Source organism: Hetaerina americana, unplaced genomic scaffold (genome assembly GCF_022747635.1).
Source record: "Hetaerina americana unplaced genomic scaffold, ioHetAmer1.1.p SCAF_10, whole genome shotgun sequence".
Lineage (NCBI taxonomy): Eukaryota > Metazoa > Arthropoda > Insecta > Odonata > Calopterygidae > Hetaerina > Hetaerina americana.
The window spans coordinates 10,055,575-10,077,961 of record NW_027286070.1 but is presented as its reverse complement, the minus strand read 5'-3'; the positions used below and the strand labels follow the sequence as shown (position 1 = coordinate 10,077,961).

The 22,387-nt window shown below is 35.5% G+C and overlaps 1 protein-coding gene across 2 annotated transcripts in view; it reads right to left on the bottom strand.

The window, feature by feature from the left end:
* The window catches only part of Tps1 (Trehalose-6-phosphate synthase 1), a 28,210-nt gene that overhangs the window by 5,289 nt on the left and 534 nt on the right, over positions 1 to 22,387 (bottom strand). The window contains exons 2-7 of one of the 2 annotated variants that reach the window (XM_071598394.1): positions 22,144 to 22,297; positions 15,153 to 15,278; positions 14,925 to 15,071; positions 14,694 to 14,811; positions 10,666 to 10,883; positions 8,835 to 8,900 (exon numbers count right to left, since the gene is read on the bottom strand). In XM_071598394.1, the coding sequence (XP_071454495.1) occupies positions 8,835 to 8,900; positions 10,666 to 10,883; positions 14,694 to 14,811; positions 14,925 to 15,071; positions 15,153 to 15,278; positions 22,144 to 22,297 (829 nt within the window). The remainder of the gene's footprint in view (positions 1 to 8,834; positions 8,901 to 10,665; positions 10,884 to 14,693; positions 14,812 to 14,924; positions 15,072 to 15,152; positions 15,279 to 22,143; positions 22,298 to 22,387) is intronic. The other variant, XM_071598395.1, reaches the window with a different exon arrangement.

Below are 22,387 nucleotides of genomic sequence, written 5' to 3'. Positions count from 1 at the left end.
TAGGGGTTTATGCTGGATTTAGGAGAGAATGTCTTATTATAGGCACCCATCCCCACAGTTATTGGTACTTTGCAATATGCCATGTGACATTTAGGATGAGAAAGTATTGCAGCATTGTTGCAACTACAACAGTTTGCTTACAATGTATTTGTTGTTTCATCAAAATTACATTAGTGGCTGCTGGCCATACCACTGAGTGCTGCATGTGCTCTAGGAAATTCAAATATTATATGCAAGTTATTCACATGTTTCTATTGAATGTGTTTTGCAATCCTACAAACATATTAAATTATGTTGATCATGAATGCACATAATATCAGTTGTACTCTAATGGGTATCTTTGAAACTAAGAAGCCTTTACTTTTAGTCAATAGGACTTTTACATATAGCACACCACTTACAGGTGTTAAAAATTTGTTGTATTTTGCAGTTATTGGCATGAGTGTAGCACTGCCATATATCAATAACTTTTACGTTTAACAAATTGCTATTTGATTGTATTGTTCATCAAAAATTGTATTATTATTATAAGGTAATATACCGGTTAAGGTAGATTTTTGGATGGACACAACTACCAAATAAATATTTTGTGACTTGTAACAAAACACAATCCAGCAACCTACTCTACATCAGGTCCCTTTTCATCTCCGAGTATTTCCTTCCTCCCATCCAACATTCGTATCCTGTTCCTACCCTTTCCTTGTTTGCCCAACATTCTCCCTTCTATTACAGTCTTCAACATCCCACTACCAATCAACACACCCTTCATCCATTTTTCCTGCCTCCATAGGATTTCTCCCAACTAACCCCTCTGTTTGCCCACCATACCAAGTAATTCCTGATTTGTTTTCCTTACGGTCCACTTCACCCTTTCCATTCTTCTCCACACCCACATTTCAAAAGCCTCCAATCTTTGTCTACCCTCCTACTTCAGAGACCGTTTCTGCACCGTACATAACTACGCTCCATATCAAAGTTTTGACAAGTATTTTCTTGACATCCTTACTCAATGCCCCTGTCATCAACTCTTTGCCTAGCGCAATTTTTCTCCTTACGTCCCTAATATGTTGACGTTGTTGGTCCAAAACATGTCCGAGTTACATAAACTTCCACCTGCTCTAGTTTTTGCCCTCCTATTTTAATGTTTAGCTTAGCCTTTCTCTTTCTGAAAAATCGCATAACATTTGTATTATTAATAGTGATTCTCATCCCATACCTATTGCACTGAATTTCCACATCACTCAGCAATGCTTGCAGCCCCTTGGCTGACTGCCAAACTAAAGCTTGGTCATCAGCAAACCTAACTGATTTTACAAATTCCCCACCCACTTTCATTCCTACCTCGAGTTCTTCCCATGCTTCTTTAATCATTTCCTCTGCATACAGGTTGAACAGCAACGGTGATAATGAGCAACCCTGCCTTACACCTCTTCCTAACACTGCCCACCCGGACTCCCCGTTCCCCACCCGTACCTGAGCAGTCTGAGACATGTACAGGTTGTGGATTAGCCTCCTATCCCTCCAGTCTATTCCTATTTTCTTCAATATACTCATTAGTTTTTCCCAATTCACTCTATCAAATGCCTTTTCGAAATCTACGAAACAGGCAAATACCTCCTGGCTGTATTCTATATTCCTTTTGATTAATAATCTCATTACTGCAATGGCATCACACGTACCTCTCCCCATCCTAAACCCAAACTGATCATCCCCTAAGTAATCATTTGCCTTACTCTCTATCCTTTTGTTTATGATCCTGAGAACAACTTTAGCTGCATGGGATATCAAACTTATTGTTCTGTAGTCCTTACATGATGTAGCCTTTACCTTTTTCAGAATAGGAACTAACACTGATCTCACAAAGTCTTCCGGCCAGATTCCTTCCTCATAGACTCTACGAATAGGTCCATATAGCCTCTTCCCACCAAATTTTACTAAAAATTTTTAGCAGTTCCAAAGGAATGTTGTCTACCCCCACGGCCTTATTTAGTTTCATCTCCCTTAATGCCTTTTCTATCTCATCATCGAGTATGCCTGGACCTAAGCTATCTTCATCTGCATCATGTTCCTTTACTATAACTAACCTTGTTGGCCCTTTTTTTCCCAAGCCCAAGTTGGCCCAAGTTCTTTACCCTACAGTTCTTCAACATAGCCCTTCCATCTCTCTTGAATCTTGTCTGCCTCAACTATTATCTCACCCGACTTATAGCATACCTTTAAGCATAGAAATTCACTTCTTACTTCCCAATAGTGATTCAACAATGCTGTACAGCGCACCAATTTCACTCTTCTTCTGCCAAATTTCCATATCCTTGCATTGTGTCTTCCGCCATGCTTCTTTTGCTTTATATTTGTTGCCTGTCTCAATTAATTATATAACTATTTGTACTTCATTTTACCTAACTCTGTGCTTACATTCTTCCATTTTCTTCTCTCATCCATCTTTGCCATCATCACATCCGTGATCCATGGTTTCCTAGTCCTTTTCCTGTTAATGGTTCCTATAGTGTCTTTTGCGGCCTTGCTTGATACATTCCCATTTTTCTTCGATAGGGCTCAGCTCTTTACCGTTCCCCATGATTTCCTCTATCGCCTGTTTGTATTCCTTCCTTTTCAAACCATTTAATGCTTCTAAATTCCATTTTCTAACTTGCCGCCCCTGCCTTATCTTTTTGAAACGGACGCTACATTTCATAACAACTAAATTGTGGTCAGAGTCCGCCTCCGCTCCCGGGAAACTGTGTGAATTTATCACACTGTTCCTAAACCTGCGTCTTACCAGGGTAAAATCTAGTTGATACGTTTCTGTGTCACCTGGCATTTTCCATGTATACCTGCGTCTTTTGTGGTGTCTAAACCAAGTGTTGGTGATGACTAATCCCTGTCTTTTATAGAACTCAATTGCTTTCTCCCCACAGTCATTCCCTGTTCCTAAACCGTACTCCTCCAACTCATCACCATCTCTTCCTTCACGCACCATCGCATTCCAATTCCCCATCACTATCAAATGTTTCCCTGCAGCAACACGCGATTATGTCCTCCAACTGATCATATATCCTATCAACTTCTTCCTCCTTCTGGTTGCTCGGTGGCATGTATACCTGAACAATGACCAAGTGCGTCGGTTCTGCTTTTATCTCTACTAGTAATACTATATCTGTTGCTTGTTCTATGCTGACTAAGCTTCTTCCTACCCCTTTATTTAATATTATGGCAACCCCTCGTTGGCTCTCGTCCCCACTGCTGTACATTATTCTACAATTATCCATCCAGTAATCCCTACTAGCCTTCCATTTTGCCTCACATAGACCTTAAATATCTATATTTCTCCTTTCCATCCTTTGCTTAATATTCTCTAATTTTCCTGTCCTCAACATTGTCCTATCATTCCAAGTTCCTATTCTAACTAATTTGGTCTTCTTTTTCTGCGTCTTCTGTCCTGCTGCTGTCGGTTTTCCTTTTCCTTTGCGAGGGTTTCATGGGATGACACCGCGGAAGCCTTGCCTCCCATGCTGCCAGGCACGACACACAGCCGATTGAGTTGAGCCCCGTAGTTGCCGGGACTCACATTTTCTGTAGCGTCCATCATTTTAATCTTGGGAATGATAATTGAGGTGGTTTCCCAAAAAATAGTATATGTAATGATAATTTATATGCATATCATAAATTTTGATTTTTTTTCATTACCTCCCATTGACTACAATATGGATGTGCAGGAAGTCCATACATTCTCTAGAGCAGGACAGGGGCAATGATAATTACTCCTGACAGGGTCACCCATGTCAGGTTGAAGGGTTAGAGCCAGATGAAAGCTTACTCGTTTATGCAGTATCTGTTCTGCGAGGTTTTTGAAGAGGTGTCTGACCCCAGTGGGATGGCCATTTAAGTGACGGTATAACATGAAAATACTATTGAGGAAGCCAATGTGAAACCATGTCTAAAACTCTTGCCATGATAATATGAAAGGCTATTAGAATTTACAAATTAATACATAAGGGAAAAATGTAGATAACACGAAAAGACATTCCTCCATTAAGCTGAAGAAAAAAGTCATTACCAACTGTCCAAAAACCTAACTTTAACAAGTAAATACATTAAATTACATTTGAATTCTAAGATATTAATGTAAGCAATAATTGCTACATGCGCCAATAACTGAAAAAAACAGTGGCAATTACTGCCACCAAGTTAATTAGTAATTTAAAGTGCATTGCCTTGATCATGTATTAGTACTAAGTATGCTACGGTTGCTTTACTAAATGGTTCTACAAAAAAAAGCAAGTAGTCGTACATAAGGTCTTAGTGCTGACATAGAGGTGGAAAAAGCATTAGTGTTGCTTTTCTAAATGGTTACAAATAAAACCAGCAGGTGTACTGAAGTCTTCGTGCTACCAAAGAGGCAGTAAAGGAAAGCATGGGCTTCAAAATGATAACAACATATTTTGGTATTTTGAGGTCAACATTGCAGTTTTATGGCAGAAACATTTTCAAAAACAATCCACAGGCCAGCTCCTGTCCTTTTCATTTAAATTGAAGAAGAAAACACCTCTGCTAGGTGCATTTTAATAGTTTCAATAGTGTAAGTTATTCATTGGGATAGCTCAGAAACACAAAGTTGCATTTCAATATAAATTTAATGGGACACAAAGCCAACCAAAAATTTCAATTGTAATTAAATGAGGCACAATGCCAACCAAAAAAAGAAATGGCAGGGATAGTCACTGTTACTGCAGAAACCTCTAATTATGAAAAAAATATAACCTTCTCAGCTATGTATCAAATTTCATCCATTCAAGGATTAAAAAACTGAACAAAAAATATAATTGTATTTTCATTTGATTTTTCTATTGTTGAGATTTGCAGGTTAAAGAAATAGGTCTTAACCTACATTTTTAAGCATCCAAAACAGCGAAATGATAACTGGAATTTACAGTTTGCATAACTACATATGTCAAATTACCATTATAAATGTATACTACTATATTATTATTTTATTTCCTCTGGCAGCAATTTAAATATGACATTGGAACTGAGGTATGTAATTCATGAGTGAATAAAAATGAAAAAAAGGAAGGAAAATTGGGTATTCAGTATTAAAATGTGACACTATACATGTGGAAAAGAGGGCAATGTGTTCTTTTGTCAATCCATATTTTCAATTAACTTATGCACTGTCAATGACCCACTGATTCCGATGTGAACTTATCAAACCCTGGAGTATTGTATGTATTTCTAAATCCCACATTGGAAGCAAGTTAAATGGAATCCAGAATGAAAAGTCCTTTACTTCAGTCCCACACTAAGAACTGTTTCTTGCTGTTTTAAATGAAAAAGAGAATTCTTGACAAGTTAAGAAAACTCTTCAATGTAAAATATTGTTAACTTATTAAAATTGAAACTCCCTTACTACAATTTTCTCTTGCTTCATTTCAATTGTTCTTCTTAGACAACAATGAGACTTATTTACCATCATTTTCTAGCTTTGCTTTTTTAAACATAATAATGGAAACTATTGTTTATGGTAGGTTTAACACAGGCACAGACTGAACACAAACATTTCTAAACCTGGTCAAACAAGTCACAAACTGACACCCTACACTGTAATCACCTCTTCTTCAATACTGCATCCCTACGTACTTCCTTCCTACCTTCTCAAGTGTGAATACATATAATAACCATAACCCTTATTAATCCATGCCATGGAGATATCATACGGATTTTGTCAAACAGTACAATGTTATAATAGGAGGACGTATGAGTAAAGAATGGACAATGGTACACTTACAATACAACAGTATTTATATTCTAATGGATGTAGAGAAAAAGAAAAATGGATGTAAACGGACATAAAAGATAAATCTTGTTTCCTTGATAGCTCAAATTTCCTTATATTCTCTGTAAGTCATAGATGAAGAAGGCAGAATTGAATTTTGTAATGTCACAAATCCTCCCATTGATCAAAACTAAACTCTGTGGCATCAGACAAACGCAGACCTCTGTTACCATTATTTTGCATAATTTCCTTATATTCCTTGCAATTCATACAAAAGGGAGATGAATTTCATTGGCTGAGGCAATGCAACTGATTAATCATTTGTGGAGAAGGCAGAACCAAAGTTGTGCGGCATTAAGTCCTTTCAAAACTAATTTTGGAATTATACGAGGGCAGGTAGAGAAGTAATGCACACATGCTTGTAGAGCACAAACAAAAACAAATAGCAAGATCAGTCAGAAAGTACATTAAAGTACAATTATTAAGTTTCAAAATCATATATTTATTTATCAACATAGTCACCATTAAGGCTAGCACCTTTCTTCCAACGTGTAACAAGTTTTTTCATTCCGTCACTGAAAAACTCTTCTGACTTTGCTCGAATCCAAGACTTAACAGTTGCCTTCACCTCATTGTCTGAGGTGTCTCTTGAGTTGAAGAAAAAATCAGAGGAATAAGGGGGGTGTGGAATCGGTTCAAATTTCAGGTTTCGCAGAGCCTCTCCAGTTGCATGCAAGGTGTGTCGATGAGCGTAGTCATGTTGCAAGATTACTGGCACCAGGCTGCCTTTGACGCGAATAACTTCTTCCCCAGGTATTCCAATATGTTTTACAATACGCTTTAGAGTGATTCGCTGGTCATCTTGAATCAAATTTTTTATTAGTTTGTGATGTTTATCGTCTGTACCAGGGATCGGACATCTGCTGCACGTTTCATCAACAATTATGGCTTTTCCAGACTCACAACCACCATTTTAATACCCATCAATTGGCAGTAGACCAATCAACAGCATCATCACCATAAACAGCCTTTAAACAATGATGAATCTCAGTAGGAGCCACTTTTTCAGCAGTTAAAAATTCGATAACAGCACGCTGTTTAACTCGCGTTGACATAGCACTAGAATACCTATCCATACTTCTGCTTCTCAAAATACACTGGATGAATGAAACGACCTCAAACCTGCACATGCATGTTGAGGGGGAATTTTACTTTCACTGCCACCAGGAGTGCTTCTGAAGGTCATTTTGTTTGTGGTCTACAAGCATGCGTGCATTAGTTTTCAGCCTACCCTCGTACTTACCTAATATTCAGTTGATGGATTATGATAGATCTGTTTATACCTAGATATCAATATCTTATCTCGGTGGATTTTTCAATGTTCTCATAAAGGATTTGCCTCTCAGAAAGGAGGACATTCAAGAGAGTATCATTGAAATACTGGAGATAAATAATCACAAAAATCCTTTCAATAAATATAACCAAGAAATAAATGCAACCATAGGTTTTTTCGTCAGCACTCCGTAATTTTTTGCCTCATAGGAGTTATTCGTGCAAGTGCATGTTTGAGCAAGGAAGAATCATGTAGTGGCTTAAAGCTGAGGAGGATATTCTCAAAGAAAAAAATATGACATTTTAACAGACTCTGGTAGGGTTTTCAATGGTAATGACATGAACTTTACACCATGTCCTAAACAAAACCTAGTGCTAGAACTAACAATTAAATCATTTAGATGATCCTCGGGCAAAGGTAACATCACTGTTATGTGCACATTCCTAGCCTCTGGAAGAGCATGCCCTCTTAGGATAATAAGTCCTCCAACAGGATTTCATTTGACAGGATCTTTAAAAGTGAGCCATTCGGTGTAGCAGCATCAAGTGGATGAGGTCAGAAATGATTTTGTAATGTACTGAGAATTTTTATATTCCCATCTTTTGGATTAGCAAAATTTCACTGCCAGTAACATTGTTTGTGATGGCAACAAGGCCCATCTATCTGTCACTCACCATCTCAGTTTGCCACGCAAATAACTTCAAGTAACTCATCAATCATACTTCAAATCATTGATTAATCTATATACAAATTCTACAGCAATGTTGCAGCTACTTTTGTGGTTGCCTTTAGACCAGGAAAACGTGTAAGGTTGCTGTCCTGACTGAGTGGGCTAAGAATCCAAACTAGGCGCTAAAAAAAGAGGATTTTACTCAAATTCTTATGAGTGCCTTGAACAATAAAGAGTTGAATGAATAACCAGAGAATGACTTCAGAGCAACAGGTTTATACCCATAGAATACAAATACAATACATTATTCAAAATGCCTACGTTTTGTTGGAGTCTATTTAAATATCTAGTCACTAAAATTACCTAATCCATTTTTGTACAATGATGTCTGCATGATTGCTGGTAAAAAGAAAATGTTAAGAAGAACTCAACTGACTGTGGAAGAAGAAATTTATGTAGAGGATTTCTCAGTTCTATACGCTGTGGGGAGTTTTATTAGGAGAGACAATCAGAAGTGAATGAATGATCAACATGGAAGCGATTTGGAAGAATATACACAAATTCAGTGAAACCTCGCTTTAACTGTTTATTGCTCCAGTACTGTACCTTTATCTAATTTTGTCTGTTGACCAATTTTGAATAATTCTAAACAAACAGTGAAGCCAGTGTATAATGTATGAAAAACAAACGTAACTCCAAGGAATTTAATTCTCGTTTGGTTTAAAACACCAAAAAGTAGGGGAAACAAATATTGAAAGGATACCACTTGCATTGAGCTCAGAAAAGTGGAAAGAATACCATGATGAGAAAAAACAACAGAGGAAGCTCAAAAAGAAAATTTCAGAGGGAGGACAAAAAACTGCAAAAGAACTCGAATCTGGAAAAAACCCATGACAGGAAAGCAAAGATGACGCCTTCAACAACATTCCTAATAATATTACCAGAAATAGGTATGTCAAGTGTACCCACACAGTTGGTAACAAGAAGAATGGAATGCAAAAACTGCAGATAGTTGCATCATTGGATTTGCACCCCTAAAATGTACCAAAACCACATACCTGATGATTCCGATGATGATCTGTTCGTTTGTCATGACTGCTATGAGGTTGTGGGCAACAGCACTTCTGAAGATGAAATTATTTTATTTTCAACGGTTAGTTCCAACAATAAAATGTTAATTCTGGTTAATTAATGCAACTGAAACCACTAAACTCCTTTACAGTATTCTATTATAAATATTTTGTATATACAGATAAACTAGGACGTTCACTTATTCTAAAATCACGTGTTTAGAATATTTATTCAGGTTGGAATTATCTTCGTTAGTTAACGGTAAGCCTAGCCAGTATCATTGTCAGAGGAGAATAATCATTTCACAGATTCTCAAAGAATATCCATGTGTCTTCGTATGTTCACAGCGAAAATGTAAAAGCAGAAGAAAAGTGCATAAAGATTTGGTGTGCCAACAGGCAAATGTGCAAATAACTACGATTTAAACATTTGCTTTTTAATATTTTTTTTCAATTTTGTAAATAGCTGAATGTAAACCTCAACAAAGTTAAAAGAGGAAAATGTCACATCATTTTATTCAATATTCAGGTAAATTTCAGGAAAGTTGAAATGATGATAAAAGGGCCATATGAGGATACTTTCTTAATCAATCTCATCTAAGTGCCAATAACTGGATGGCATTCCCTACACACCAAAACATTTATGGTGTATAGGCTACGCTAATATGTTAATGCATTAAAATATATGATGGTTTCACAATGCATTACAGAAATGTTCATATAACCTTATTTTACACAGTATGGTAGTATAAATACTTATTTGTCTGTTAATAACCTACCATCACATATCTGTTTATCTCATCATCATTACAGTTTATGTATCAAAGGAAGGAAAGTACTTAAACTCCTGATTATCTGGCAGCAAACTAACCTGAGTAACGTGGTCCTGAGTCTCTATTGACACAATTATTTTCCATCAATGCTTTGGGCACCAACATTTATACAAAGATCAAATAAAAACAGTGGAACTTTTATAAATCCAATACTGTTAACATATCAATAGGAGAGGTCTATCTGGAAAGGATCCAGCCATGTAATATATTGAGGAAAATAGCCTACCTAGAACAATGTGGCCTTAGTGGTCTTCAAAGTACTCCCCTTGGAACCTCATACATTTATCCTTGCATCTATTCCACTTTTCAAAACAATCAGCAAAGTCCTTTTTTGCAATAATCATCAGCTGCCATGTCACATTCTCCTTTTTCTCATCAACTGACTATTGGGAAGACTGGGCTTTTGTTTCACGGTTATAGTCAAAGACGCATGACAATTCATTTCCAGTAATGACTTTATTTAGGAAACCTGGGCCATCCTTTGTGGCTTGGATAAAGTCCCCTGTAACTGCAGCATGCAATTCTATAGGTAACTGATGGCCATTCCAAAAAAGGACTTTGCCGATTGTTTTGAAAAGTGGAATAGATGCAAGGATAAATGTATGAGGTTCCAAGGGGAGTACTTTGAAGACCACTAAGGCCACATTGTTCTAGATATGCTATTTTCCTCAAAATATTACATGACTGGATCCTTTTTGGATAAAACTAATAGATGTTTTACAATTATATTAATCTTAACTTATTACACTTTCAAATTATTCCTCACAGCAATCCTATAAGTTAAAAAAAACAGGTTAATTGACTTGAATCAAGATTTAAATCTCGACTTGATTATTTTTCACTTTTTAAAATTATTCTGGAATAAATTAGGTCAATAATTATTTTCCTAAAACAAGAAACATCAGCTCTTAATGTTAACCTAAAAATTCTTGAAAGCTTAAAAACATATAAATAATTTCTGTCACATAACACAAAAAAACACAAACCTTCTGCTTAGTTTTTGGCATTAAACTTGGAGCCTTTTTTGCCAGCTGAACGAAGTGATCAAACGGCACACCTATTGGCAAGGGACGAACCCGTACTGTTCTGCCAGCATGCTCAACCAGTAGATTTTTCCGGTCAACTCTGCATCCAAGTCGTCGCTCACAGCAGTCGACAAAATTTAGACAATAATCCTTAATGTGGAATCCCACCATATCACAACCTATTAAGTATGTTCCAAAGAGAGAGATGTCAAGATTTTAAATTTGAAATTGCTGAAAAATAAACACACAATGATCAAACATGCATCGAAAATCATCATCAGTAAGGGATAAAAATTTTTGGTCAATTACATTTCATTAAGACTCATTTCCTTTCAAGGTGAACATTAAAACCTTCCATAAAAATACTTCCAGCAAATACAAGCTACCTATGCATTGGTACAATTGGCTTTAGGCCAGAGAGATTGGTGTAATGGTTCTCTGATTAGTCATGCATACTGTAAGCATTACTACTTTGTTGGGCTGCCTTTCCAAAAGAGATTGCACATGTGTAAGATGGAGTTATAGTGGCCTTGGTCACTATTTTATGACTATTTTTGGCAAAATGATGATTCAAGGGTCATTACAGTAGCCTAATATGATCCTAGAAAGGTTGTAATCTCAAACATCTATCTCAACATATCTATCCAATTCAGTAACTATCGCATTTGAAAAATGACATTGGATGATATTTTTTCACCTGCATTTTCTATAACCACCTAACAGAATCTGGAAATTACAGAGATAGAAGAAAAAAAATATTGTTCCAGGAATTGGATAAGGTACATATAAAAGTGTTATTTTATTCTTGTAATTTTAAAAATTGCAAATTAAAAATTTGTATTGATGGATTGAAATGGTTTTACCACATTCATAACAGAAGCATAATTGGGGTTACAACATTGCACTAGTACCTACTTGAAAAATACACCATAAACAAAAAGACCCATGCATAAGTGTACTAACATAAAAGGGGTGCACTCAATAAATAATGGGAATTTGTGTTATTTGGAAAGAATTTTATTTATTCATTTGTATCAATGTTATTCCCTTTAAAGTAGTCCCCCAAGAGATATTATACAATTATGCCAGCACTTTTTCCCATCCTCAAAACACTTGTTGAACTTGATCTGGGGTATAGCTTTAGCTCCATCAGCGATGCATTTTTAATCACATATATACTGGCCCATATATATTGTAAAACAATGGCCCTTTAAGGTTCTCTTTATTTTTAGGAACAGGAAAAAGTCACACGGGTCCATGTCTGTCAAATATAGAGGCTAGGACATCATAATAGTGCTGTTTTTGGCCAAATATTCCCAAAAAAAAAAGCAGTGAGTAGTGTGAGCAAGCGCATTATCTCATGGTGGTGCAAAAGCCATGAATCATTTTGCCACAATTATGGGTGTTTTTTCATGTTGATTCACACAAACAGCATTGAACTTGTAAGTAGTACTCTTTATTGATTGCTTGACTTAGTGCATAATCCACCTGCTGTTCTTGCTACAGAGTGAAATTACAAAATTCCCATTACTTTTTAAACACACCTCTTAAATACTATTATCTCTATTTACATTTTATAGGTCTAAACATAGCCAATTGCCATAACACATTAGGATATGTAGGAAACATTCAAAGTATCATAAGCTGACTTGCAACAGTTGCCTAATATCATGACTTCTTGTGTCGGTCCAACTTCATACAGAAATCTCATCACTTTATCTAATCGAATCTAATCATCAATACCTCAAAATACAAATGTTATGAGAACAATGATGAATGGAGCTTAAAATTAAGCTCCAATGTAAAATGCATGCCAATACACATAGAGCTCTGATAAAAATGTATTTTGAATACACATACTTTTAATCAATATTTTGAGAAGTTAAACTAAAAATTACCAGCTTTTGCACATTTTTATACATAAATGGTCATTGAGTTTAAATAATAGTGAATTATCAATAATTATCTAACTTGACACTCTCTGGGAATCAACATACTATTGCAACAAGTGCTATGATTTTTGTGAATTATGCAATTCACTTTATTCCAATTCATTTTTCTTTATATCTTTTTTTCTTTTAAGATAACCATGTTTTCATCATTCAGATTGTTTTCAAATATATCTGTCTCTTTTCTGGTCATTAGTTTCGCATTATCCCAAGCCCTAAAATTCATTAAAATGTATCCAGCTATTTGAAGCCTTGTGTATAAAATCAATCAATTGCTATGAGAAATAAAATATCAAAACCTAATGTCAATCAACTACATCATCGACAGTAAGTTGATATGAATTGATAGATATGCATTGCTATGAAATAAGCCCTTAACGTCACCCACATCTACAATAGGTTCCTCAAAATGATATAGTTTCAAGGGAAACCTTAACTTTTTAAATAGTACACCTCAATTAGATTCATAGTTTTGCTGAGGATTACATTTCTTATGTTTTGTATTGTTAATAGTAGCTATGCTTAAAAATGTATTAAACCATTTTGGTGGAAAATCAGGATTGCCTCTTGTACGTATAGTAGACAATAGAATAAGCTGAGCCAGGGATGGATTTTCATTGATGCTCAATGAATGGAAATTTTTAAAAACTGGTCACCAGGAAAATGACCACAACAAATATTATTACCACCCAAGTTTTGAGGGAGGGAGTAGTATCTCATGGCTCACACTGCCACTCCCAATAATAAGGATAATCCCAAGAGGGAAAGGAACGGAAGGTCAAAATCTTCCTGGACCACCTTTGGATTTGAAGCCTGATAAGGCCAGACATGTGTGTCATCAAGATTTCAACTCTGTAGCTGTAGTTATGATCACCTGCCCTAAGGCTATCCTAGACAAGGGCCAGTTTATCCTAGTGGCACCTGCCACATGCACTCCTCACTCATTGGGTTCACACACTGATTACTTTTTCTGGGAAGAAAAGTAAATCATTTTGATGTTATTCTGGAATTTGAAGTTTCCTTGCCATTAATGATATGCCATTTTGTTTTTGATCATTGATCTGTTTCTAATCCCTCTTATTTCATTTTTCTGAATAACATATGTTTTATCTATATTTGTATTCGAGTTTGTGAAATCAATCATTGCCCCTTGCATCTTTTTATTTCTAAATTTATACCTAATCATAAATTTACCTTCAGATACATAATACGTCTCATTTACTTTTTATATAAATGGTGCCAAAATGTTCTGTTTCACAATTAGCACGGAACATAAATATGAATCAGACAGGGGCCTCATAGCTTAACAGTGGCACAGGCTCCACAGATCCTTGCACTGAGCCAACATGATACTGCCTATGTGCAGGGGGTATGAATTACCTTTTCCCACCCAACATATATAAACGGCAAACAAATCTCATGTTATTCAACAAAGTCACCCTAAATCATAGCATTGTAATTTCAACCTTTGCAATACCCTGCTATTAAAAAACTAAAGATTTTTCAGGCCTTTCTAAGTGAAATAAATCATTCACCTTGACCAGGATTGATTTTTACACTTTGAAAGTGTTGCATTGTAATGCCCATTTAGAGGACGACTCCATAAAAAGTTACTGTTGCAGGATCTCCCATAGTTTCTCAGAATTCGTAAAGATTTTTCACTGAAGTAATTACTACAATGAAATGATTGGAAATGCAGTATGATTTTCCTATCCATACCAATATGGAAAATGTTAAAATAAAATTAAAAATTTCAGAGTGGTAAGTAATGGCAGTGGATCACTTATTTTATTCAGATACTTTTCCTTCAGCCAGATGCAAATTTGTTAATTAGCATAGCAATATCATAATTTGGCTGAACCTTAGCTGAGAAAACAAAATTTAGCTCATCAGGCAGTAAAATAATATCCGAAGATCTTTAGTACTATTGAGGATTCATCACAAGTAAATTCAGTATTGGATCATGAATTACAATCATGTCAGAATCTTTGAATAGAAATCATGAAGTTAATTATACCATTATTCTTTTAATTGACTTACCAAGTACACCCTGTAGAACTTCATCATCCCATGGAAAAAGCCGGAAAATGTCCCATGGAGGAAATGGAATATGCAAAAAAAATCCTATTTTACAGTGCAAGTTTGAATCTTCAGCTTCCTTTAATGAGGAAAAAAAAGCTTACAGAATCTTGAAGAATGTATACTCAGATGACTGAAACAAGTACCTACTGGCATCTTGCACAAGTAAATGCTGAAAGAGGAATGTGCTACCTGGCGAATGGTGTTGGCAGCCAACATGAGGTGGTAGTCGTGGATCCACACTAAGGGAAGCTTAGCGTTGGATGACAAAGTACTTTCCAATTTTTTCAGAGCACTTATTGTTTGATGAGCAAACATCTGGTTTACTTGGATGTAAGCCTAATGCCAATGACATAGAATGAATGAAAATAAAATGGAAATGAATAAGAAAAAATCAAATTAAAGGCCCCAGTCACTAACCTTCCAATTGTCAGCTAAAAATATGGCTCTGTCCGGCATTGAATGAAACAGAGGCCAAAATGTTGCATTACAGCAGCCATTATAATATCTGTCAAATAGCCCTGCCTCAACTGTAACAGGTACTACCTAGGAGAGGGAATATAACGTCAACATTTAAAATAAAAATTGGTAGGTATGTAGATGTACATACAAAATTACACCAATGCAATAAAACTTTTCCATACTTAGATATTAATTTGAAAGTTTTCAAATATCCCAGTTGAAACTCAAAAACCCATCCACACTAAAAAGTACTCCTTAATTTCATGAGATATTACATGATAAGTTTAACTGAAACTACAATTTCAGAATTGTTTGAGATTGAGATGGTCCTTTTCAATTATCCAACTTTTTTAGAGGTTTTTAGTTTTGGAAGTTGAGAAAGGACAGGGCTTGAAATAGCTTCAACCAATTGAGATATGATATTTCTTCATAGATATATTAATCACAGAATGTTGGATGCCAACAACAATAACTTTACTCACAAACTGAACCACCCATACAGCCCATGAAGACAATCAAATAATGTAATAACCAAAGTATGGTAAAGCAGAAAGAAAGAATCAAAGACTTTGCATTTCCACGTGAAAAGATTTATTTACTATTGTTGACTAGTTTTGCCACACTGTAGCATCATCTGAACTCAAGATGATACGACAGTGCATTGCAACTATGCAATATCAATATAAACTACACAATCGACAATATAAAATCCTTCCTTGTAGAAACGCAGTCTTTGATTCTTTCACATGCTTTACAAAGAAGAATTTCCACCAAGTATCAGCCTCAACCATCTTTCAAACAAAGCATAGTAAGTAAATGTAAAATTTCTCCAAATATATGGACTCTAGAAAAACTTGAAATTAAACTTACTCACAAAAGGACATTCAAAAATTCCAATTTTATGAATTAACATTGTTTAAGTGGCAATGTTTATTGGCATGCAAATGCCGGTAACAAGAACAAAAATATAGCTTCTAGGGTTGCATGGGAACCAGCTGCATGATGAACTCTTTAAGCCCTTACCCAAAAGCATTAAATCATTTAGGCGTGAATGCAAAAGGTATACATGATGGGATTGTTAAATGCAATACGGCAGAAGGTGTATGGCTGTATCAAAATATATTGTTTTTTCTCATTTTTTTTTATTTTGTAAGTCTACTATACGACTATTTAATGACACTGTGATATGTTTTAAGAATGACTACTGTTTGTTATATCATGTCATTGCCACCCGGCTTATCGCCTAACAGCAATGTATCCCAAATAATAATAATAATAATAATTTCATGACTTAGAAAACTTAGATATTATATCTTTATTGAAGAAGAGAAGGAATACAGTGAGACCCTACAATTAAAGTAAGGCACATGATCAAGTAATACGTATATTGATTGGGAGACTCACATCAGTCAGACCTGTAATAAACTTAGTAAAGCTGTTTATATGTTAAGAAAGCTCAACTTTATCATTTCAAATGAGTATCGTTTAACACTTTACCATGCCTTCTTTCAATGTCATTTGAATTATGGTGTTGAGTTATGGGGTCATTCCCCTCATGTTAAACAAATTTTGCTACTGCAAAAGAGAGCTATTCGCTCTCTTGCTAATATACCACCACGTGATTCCTGCAAACCTTTTTTTATTAGGTATAGAATCATGACTGTATTTTGTTTGTATATCTTTAAGGCTCTGATTCATGTGAAAGTTAATCTAGAAACTTACCAATTAAGATCCAACCTCCATAACTATTCCACAAGAGGTAAATCGAATCTAAATACTACTTATTGTAGATTGTCATCAACTTACAACACATTTCACAATATGAACATACGACTGTATAACTATCTGCCTACTCAGTTGAAATCAGATGGTATCCAGAGTTTCAAGAATAGGGTATATACCTGGTTACTTGCTCACCCACTTTCCTCATTGGATGAATTCTTTTGTGACAACCTTCATCACATTTAAGAACTTATGTTTATATATTAAGTAATATTATGATTGACGACATTTAATATGGTTGTACCATTTTTAAAATGAATAAAGTATTATTATTATTATTATTATATGTCAAAGTTTAGGGCGTAAGTCAAGAGTGGTCAATAACATCACCCTTATCAGTGAGGAGACTGGCCTTCCAGACGTTTAACCATCGCCCTTATTAGTTAGGAGACCGGCCTTTCAGTCAGAACCATCCACGCCTTTGTAACAGAGGATCTTGCGATAAGGAAAGTGTGTGCAAAGCTGGTGCCGAAAGTCCAGTCCCAATACTTATTGTACGGACCCTGTAGATGCCAGAACTAGCAGACTCAAGGAAGGACTCCTCCATCCAATGGAAATTATAGGATAACAATTGAAGGGTTGGAAATAGCAAAAATCCCACTTGCCACCCACAGCATTTATGGAATATTAGTTTTACACAAAGGCATTCACTTCACTCATCTTGTGTATTTTGCTGTCAAACCCCTTCCCATCTGACCGCATGGGACTGCCATTTAATAACTGTAGTGCATGGTACAATGTTGCCTGCCTTTCTTTTTTGTTTCCAAGCTTCTCCTTCCATCACTCTTCTCTCTCTGTGGGGGAGGGATGCCTCACACCATCCGCTGCTTACAGCGGTTTGTCACATTCCCTACCTGTGACATTAGGTATGGAGATTATGAGTTTCATGTCCACATGATTGTAGAATTTCTCCCTCTTACTTTTCAATACTTCATGACCTGTCCTGTCATGGTGGAGGACTGTTGTATAAATGGTTGTGGTTCATTTTTATTCCCTTTTTTGTGTAGCAAGCAACTAATTAATTAGGTAACAACCCATGTTTTGAATTGTCTTCTTCCAGCATGTAAACAAATTTTCACATTATTTTATAGATTTTTACAAAATATTTTCCCTTTCCCCTTCCTCACTCATATTCTCCTAATTACCTACCCTTCCCACCTTGCACTAGCACCCCCAGGCACACAACTTTTTGGTGGATGACAAGGGATTTATGTTGATGTCAAAATGACCCGACTAGAACTGGCTTCAGCAAAAGAAATGAACGTATCAGCCTTCATAACTATGTCAGTGTTTTCCTGAGTTAGCCAGTGAAACTGAAAATGTAAAGCACAGTGAAAAGTTGGATATATGTTTACTTATAGAGCTGCAGATCGACAGCCATCAAGTTCAACAATTGGTGGTGATCATGCAAATATGACTTCATTAGTTTCATTGCAACACTCTTAACACCATAATATTCTAGCTTTGAGAGTGATATTGAATGATTAATACAGTCAAAAGTCTTACTACAGTGGAATAGTGTCACAGAGACTGATTTCTTCTCTTCAAATGCATTAATGACATATTTACTATTGACTCTAAAGCCATATTTGTAGATTTCCCAGATTGAAAGCCATACTGTAACTTGAAAAACGGATTATGTGACTAAAAAAATCGCATATTTGCTTTCATTATAGCTTCAAAATTTTACCAAAAACAGGGACCATGGAAGGTGCATATGTTACTACTATGTATAATTATGAAAATGGCAGATTATAAATAGCATAGCTACATGATATGTTCCACACATTCAATTAAACGTTAAATGGTAAAAAGAAATTTATTTTTCCTTTCTTATAGAAGCATATACCCACCTTCAGATACAGTAGGCATTATTTTTCTACCACTGAGAAGTCAGCATAAAAAGACAAAATATCATATTTGGTACTCCTTAATAAAAATTGCTTCAACTATTTGTAAAAGTGAAGATTCTATCAATCAAGATTTTCTCTTGCTGATAATAATGATTAATATTAGATAAATATAAATATCTTAGATAATTAGGCTTAAATTAACAGTTCTCTGAATGTAAAGTAATTAACCTTTACTCCATCATCAGCTGGAGTTAGGACATATTTCCTTACAAGAAGAGTTTGTGTTACTTCCAGGGCTCCACGGTTAAGAGTAGGTAGTTAATAGGAAACTAAGCAACTAATGCATACCAATGCAAAGCTAGTTAACTAGCAACATTCAATTGACAACACTCTCTTTATATTACTCTTTCATTCGAAAACTTTTAGATGAATAATTCTATGATACCAAACAATTTTATTTTCACATACTGGGAGGATGTATTGGCAATTCAATGACTAAAACAATTTACAATCATTAATTCAATAAACTTACTTAAATTTATACAAAATATATTCCCAGTAAAAAAAAAAACCAGTGCCTTAATTTTTTTCATATATGCAATCATCGAAATATTTTTTACAACCACTTAAATCAGCATTTCATGTAAATAGAGTTTAGGAAATAATTTAGCCTTTAATTGAAAAAGTAAGAGCAGGAAAAATAATAACAGGCATACTTGCACTAAAATGGGGAAAGGGATACGTATATGAATTAAGTAGAGTTTCCTTCCATAAAGCAAAGCTTCAGCAATTCAGCAAAAGACTTATGCAGGTGGCTATGAGCATGGGTTAATTTCATAATGGAGACGTGCAATAGATGATACTTAATTTTGACATTTGGAGAGGTTTTGCTCCTTCCAAGTAACCTCCAAAATAGCCTTAATTAGTGACCCATTTACAAAATGGGTTAATTCAAACGTGCATTTCATTCTACAGCTTGCATAGTTCTAATTGATTTAACTGGTGCAATAGAGCTAGACTATAGCAACTCAACTAGAGCAATTTTTTTCAAGCTTTATGAGAAAGTTCATTGTGTCCATTACTTCAGTCATCTTTTTAACCGTTATTTGGGATGATCCCAGAGTATTAAGCAATACCTTTTGAAATATCATGGCCCAAAGGCAACATTTTGTGATTCATCATTCTTACAACATTTTTTGGGCAGTGATCCAAGCAAAAACATTGGTGAGGAAAGGGCTCAAGGGAAAGATGCTGTGCAAGGGTCAGCGGGGAGGGGGGACAGCACAAAGGGGTGAGAGCATGAATAGGATATTTCGCAGGGCAGGAAGATGGGAAGTGATAGGAGAGGAGGATATTGTGAAGGCAAGAGTTAAGTAAAGAAGCAGAGTCCAGAGAAGTGAGGGAAGTAGGGCTGGGGCAAGCACTTGTCTACGCTACCAACTATAATACTTGTGCTCTAGGAATTAAAGTTTTAAATGCTCCTGTTTCTATACCTGACATCATGTGATTGATAATGCATTCTTGCAATGAATCCTATTATGCATACTTGGTAGCTAACATGAATCAAAGGTCTCACTCAACAGCTTCCACATTAGAATTATTAGCAAAGAGGTTAATTCTGCAGTTAACCATAATATCATGGAATCTTCCCCATTTACATTTTGTAAATGATGAAGTTGCATACTGCCTAAGTAATACCAAGTTTATCTTTACAAGAGGAAGTTGAATTTAGCATAATGTTGATGCCACCAACAATTACAAATTTAACAAGAATTCACAAAGAAAACTGGAATTAGGAATGGTAAAAATGTCGTCTAGTGATAAAAAAAAATAACTTTTTACTAGTAAAATAGTTAAGCAAAGTGCTAAACATTAGAGAGATAATTCAACTGAAATAAAAATTATGCACATAAATATGCTTGCAATGCCATGGATTTTCTTAGAAACAGTTTCATTGAAAATTTCAATAACTGGCTCACTAGTATGAATAAAAAGATGACTGGTGATTCATTTTAGCCTCAACCAAAATATCACTGTCACCTATTATAAGTACTTCAGAGGGTTTATCGATGGAGTTATAAGTTAGTGCTCATAGATATACTATCCCTATTTAAAGAACTTTTTTCCAATGCACTAGGCAGTTAATTATCAACACTCAATTCAACCTAATTAGTAAAAGACATGAACAAATAGAGTGCTCATCCTAATCTTAAACAGAGGAATAAGGCCAGTTCCCATTTTCCTGATCTAATAAATCCTTCAAAACGTTATATCACATGTGAGCTCCTTCAAGCTGGACTTTCATTTTGATACTGATAAGAAAGGGATATAGAAAATAAAATACATTTCACTCAAACAATTCCATCAGAAATCTCAAAGCCACAGCCCATGGACTGTGATTGCGTATTGTAATGCATATAAATTAGTATCCACTGTGCAATTCCTAATTGGAGATCCTCAAAGTAAACCTTAAGCCTCCCAAGGTCGTATTATATCAGTATCTGTGTGCACCCAATTAAGAAATATTATCACTATGAGAGTTCAACATAATTGTTGGAAAATCCATATATTTACAGGTCTCTCCACATATCCTTTTGTCGAAAGTCGCACCTTGTTCAAGCACTTGAATTCAGGAACAATAGCATGTTCATTACTTTCTTACAAGATGAACAACATGACTATAATATGTAGAAACATGCAATCCATTTTTTTCTGTCACTTCATATTCAGTTTTCCCTAAATTCAGCACAGTCCTGTCCGAATGGCCATACAAAGGGGAAAGTATATCAAGGAAATTTTAAAAAACCTGGTCATGGAGAGAGCATGAAGAGAAAAATATAAGAATGTTCAATAAAATACGAATCAAAAAAGGAGATCATAAGATAGTCTTATGTTGGGCAGCAGATGCCATTGGAAGACAATTAACAGATGATAACCTAGTATATTATTTATACATCATTACTGAGTCAAGAACTGAAATTAAAATTCGGATTCAATTTACTTTGATATTATATACATATATGCACACGCAGAAGTCGTTTTGCTAAAATTCGACAATTTAAGACATTAACCTAAAGATTTGAGATTAAAATCTCAAAATAAAATGAGCGGTGGGAAGAGATTTTAAAAGATCACGCTGAAGAAGTTAGTTTCTACACAGCAATAATGAGCGAATAAACGATTCCCCGGAATCACAAACATATCATGTAAAGAAATGTAATAGCAGAGCATGTAGTGCGTTTCTGTGTCCATAAGGACTGGTAGAAAATCACGCACTGGTGCCAATGCTCAAAATGGATTACAAATCCACTCACCTGTTTGGAAAGTAAGCCTGCCGTGGGGGTGTTGTCATTAGCATTTGATTCTGGTATTGTTTCCCCTTCCTCCAAGCGAATTCCGGGCCATCCTACCCACACCCCACGACAACGTATTACGACGGGAGCTACTGCAGTCACTAACCCACCAGCACTGTTCCATAAAAAGCACACCATAATTTACCAAATAGAAACATAAAAAAGTAAGCCCTACGTCATGTTGCACTATGATCCCATGATAAAA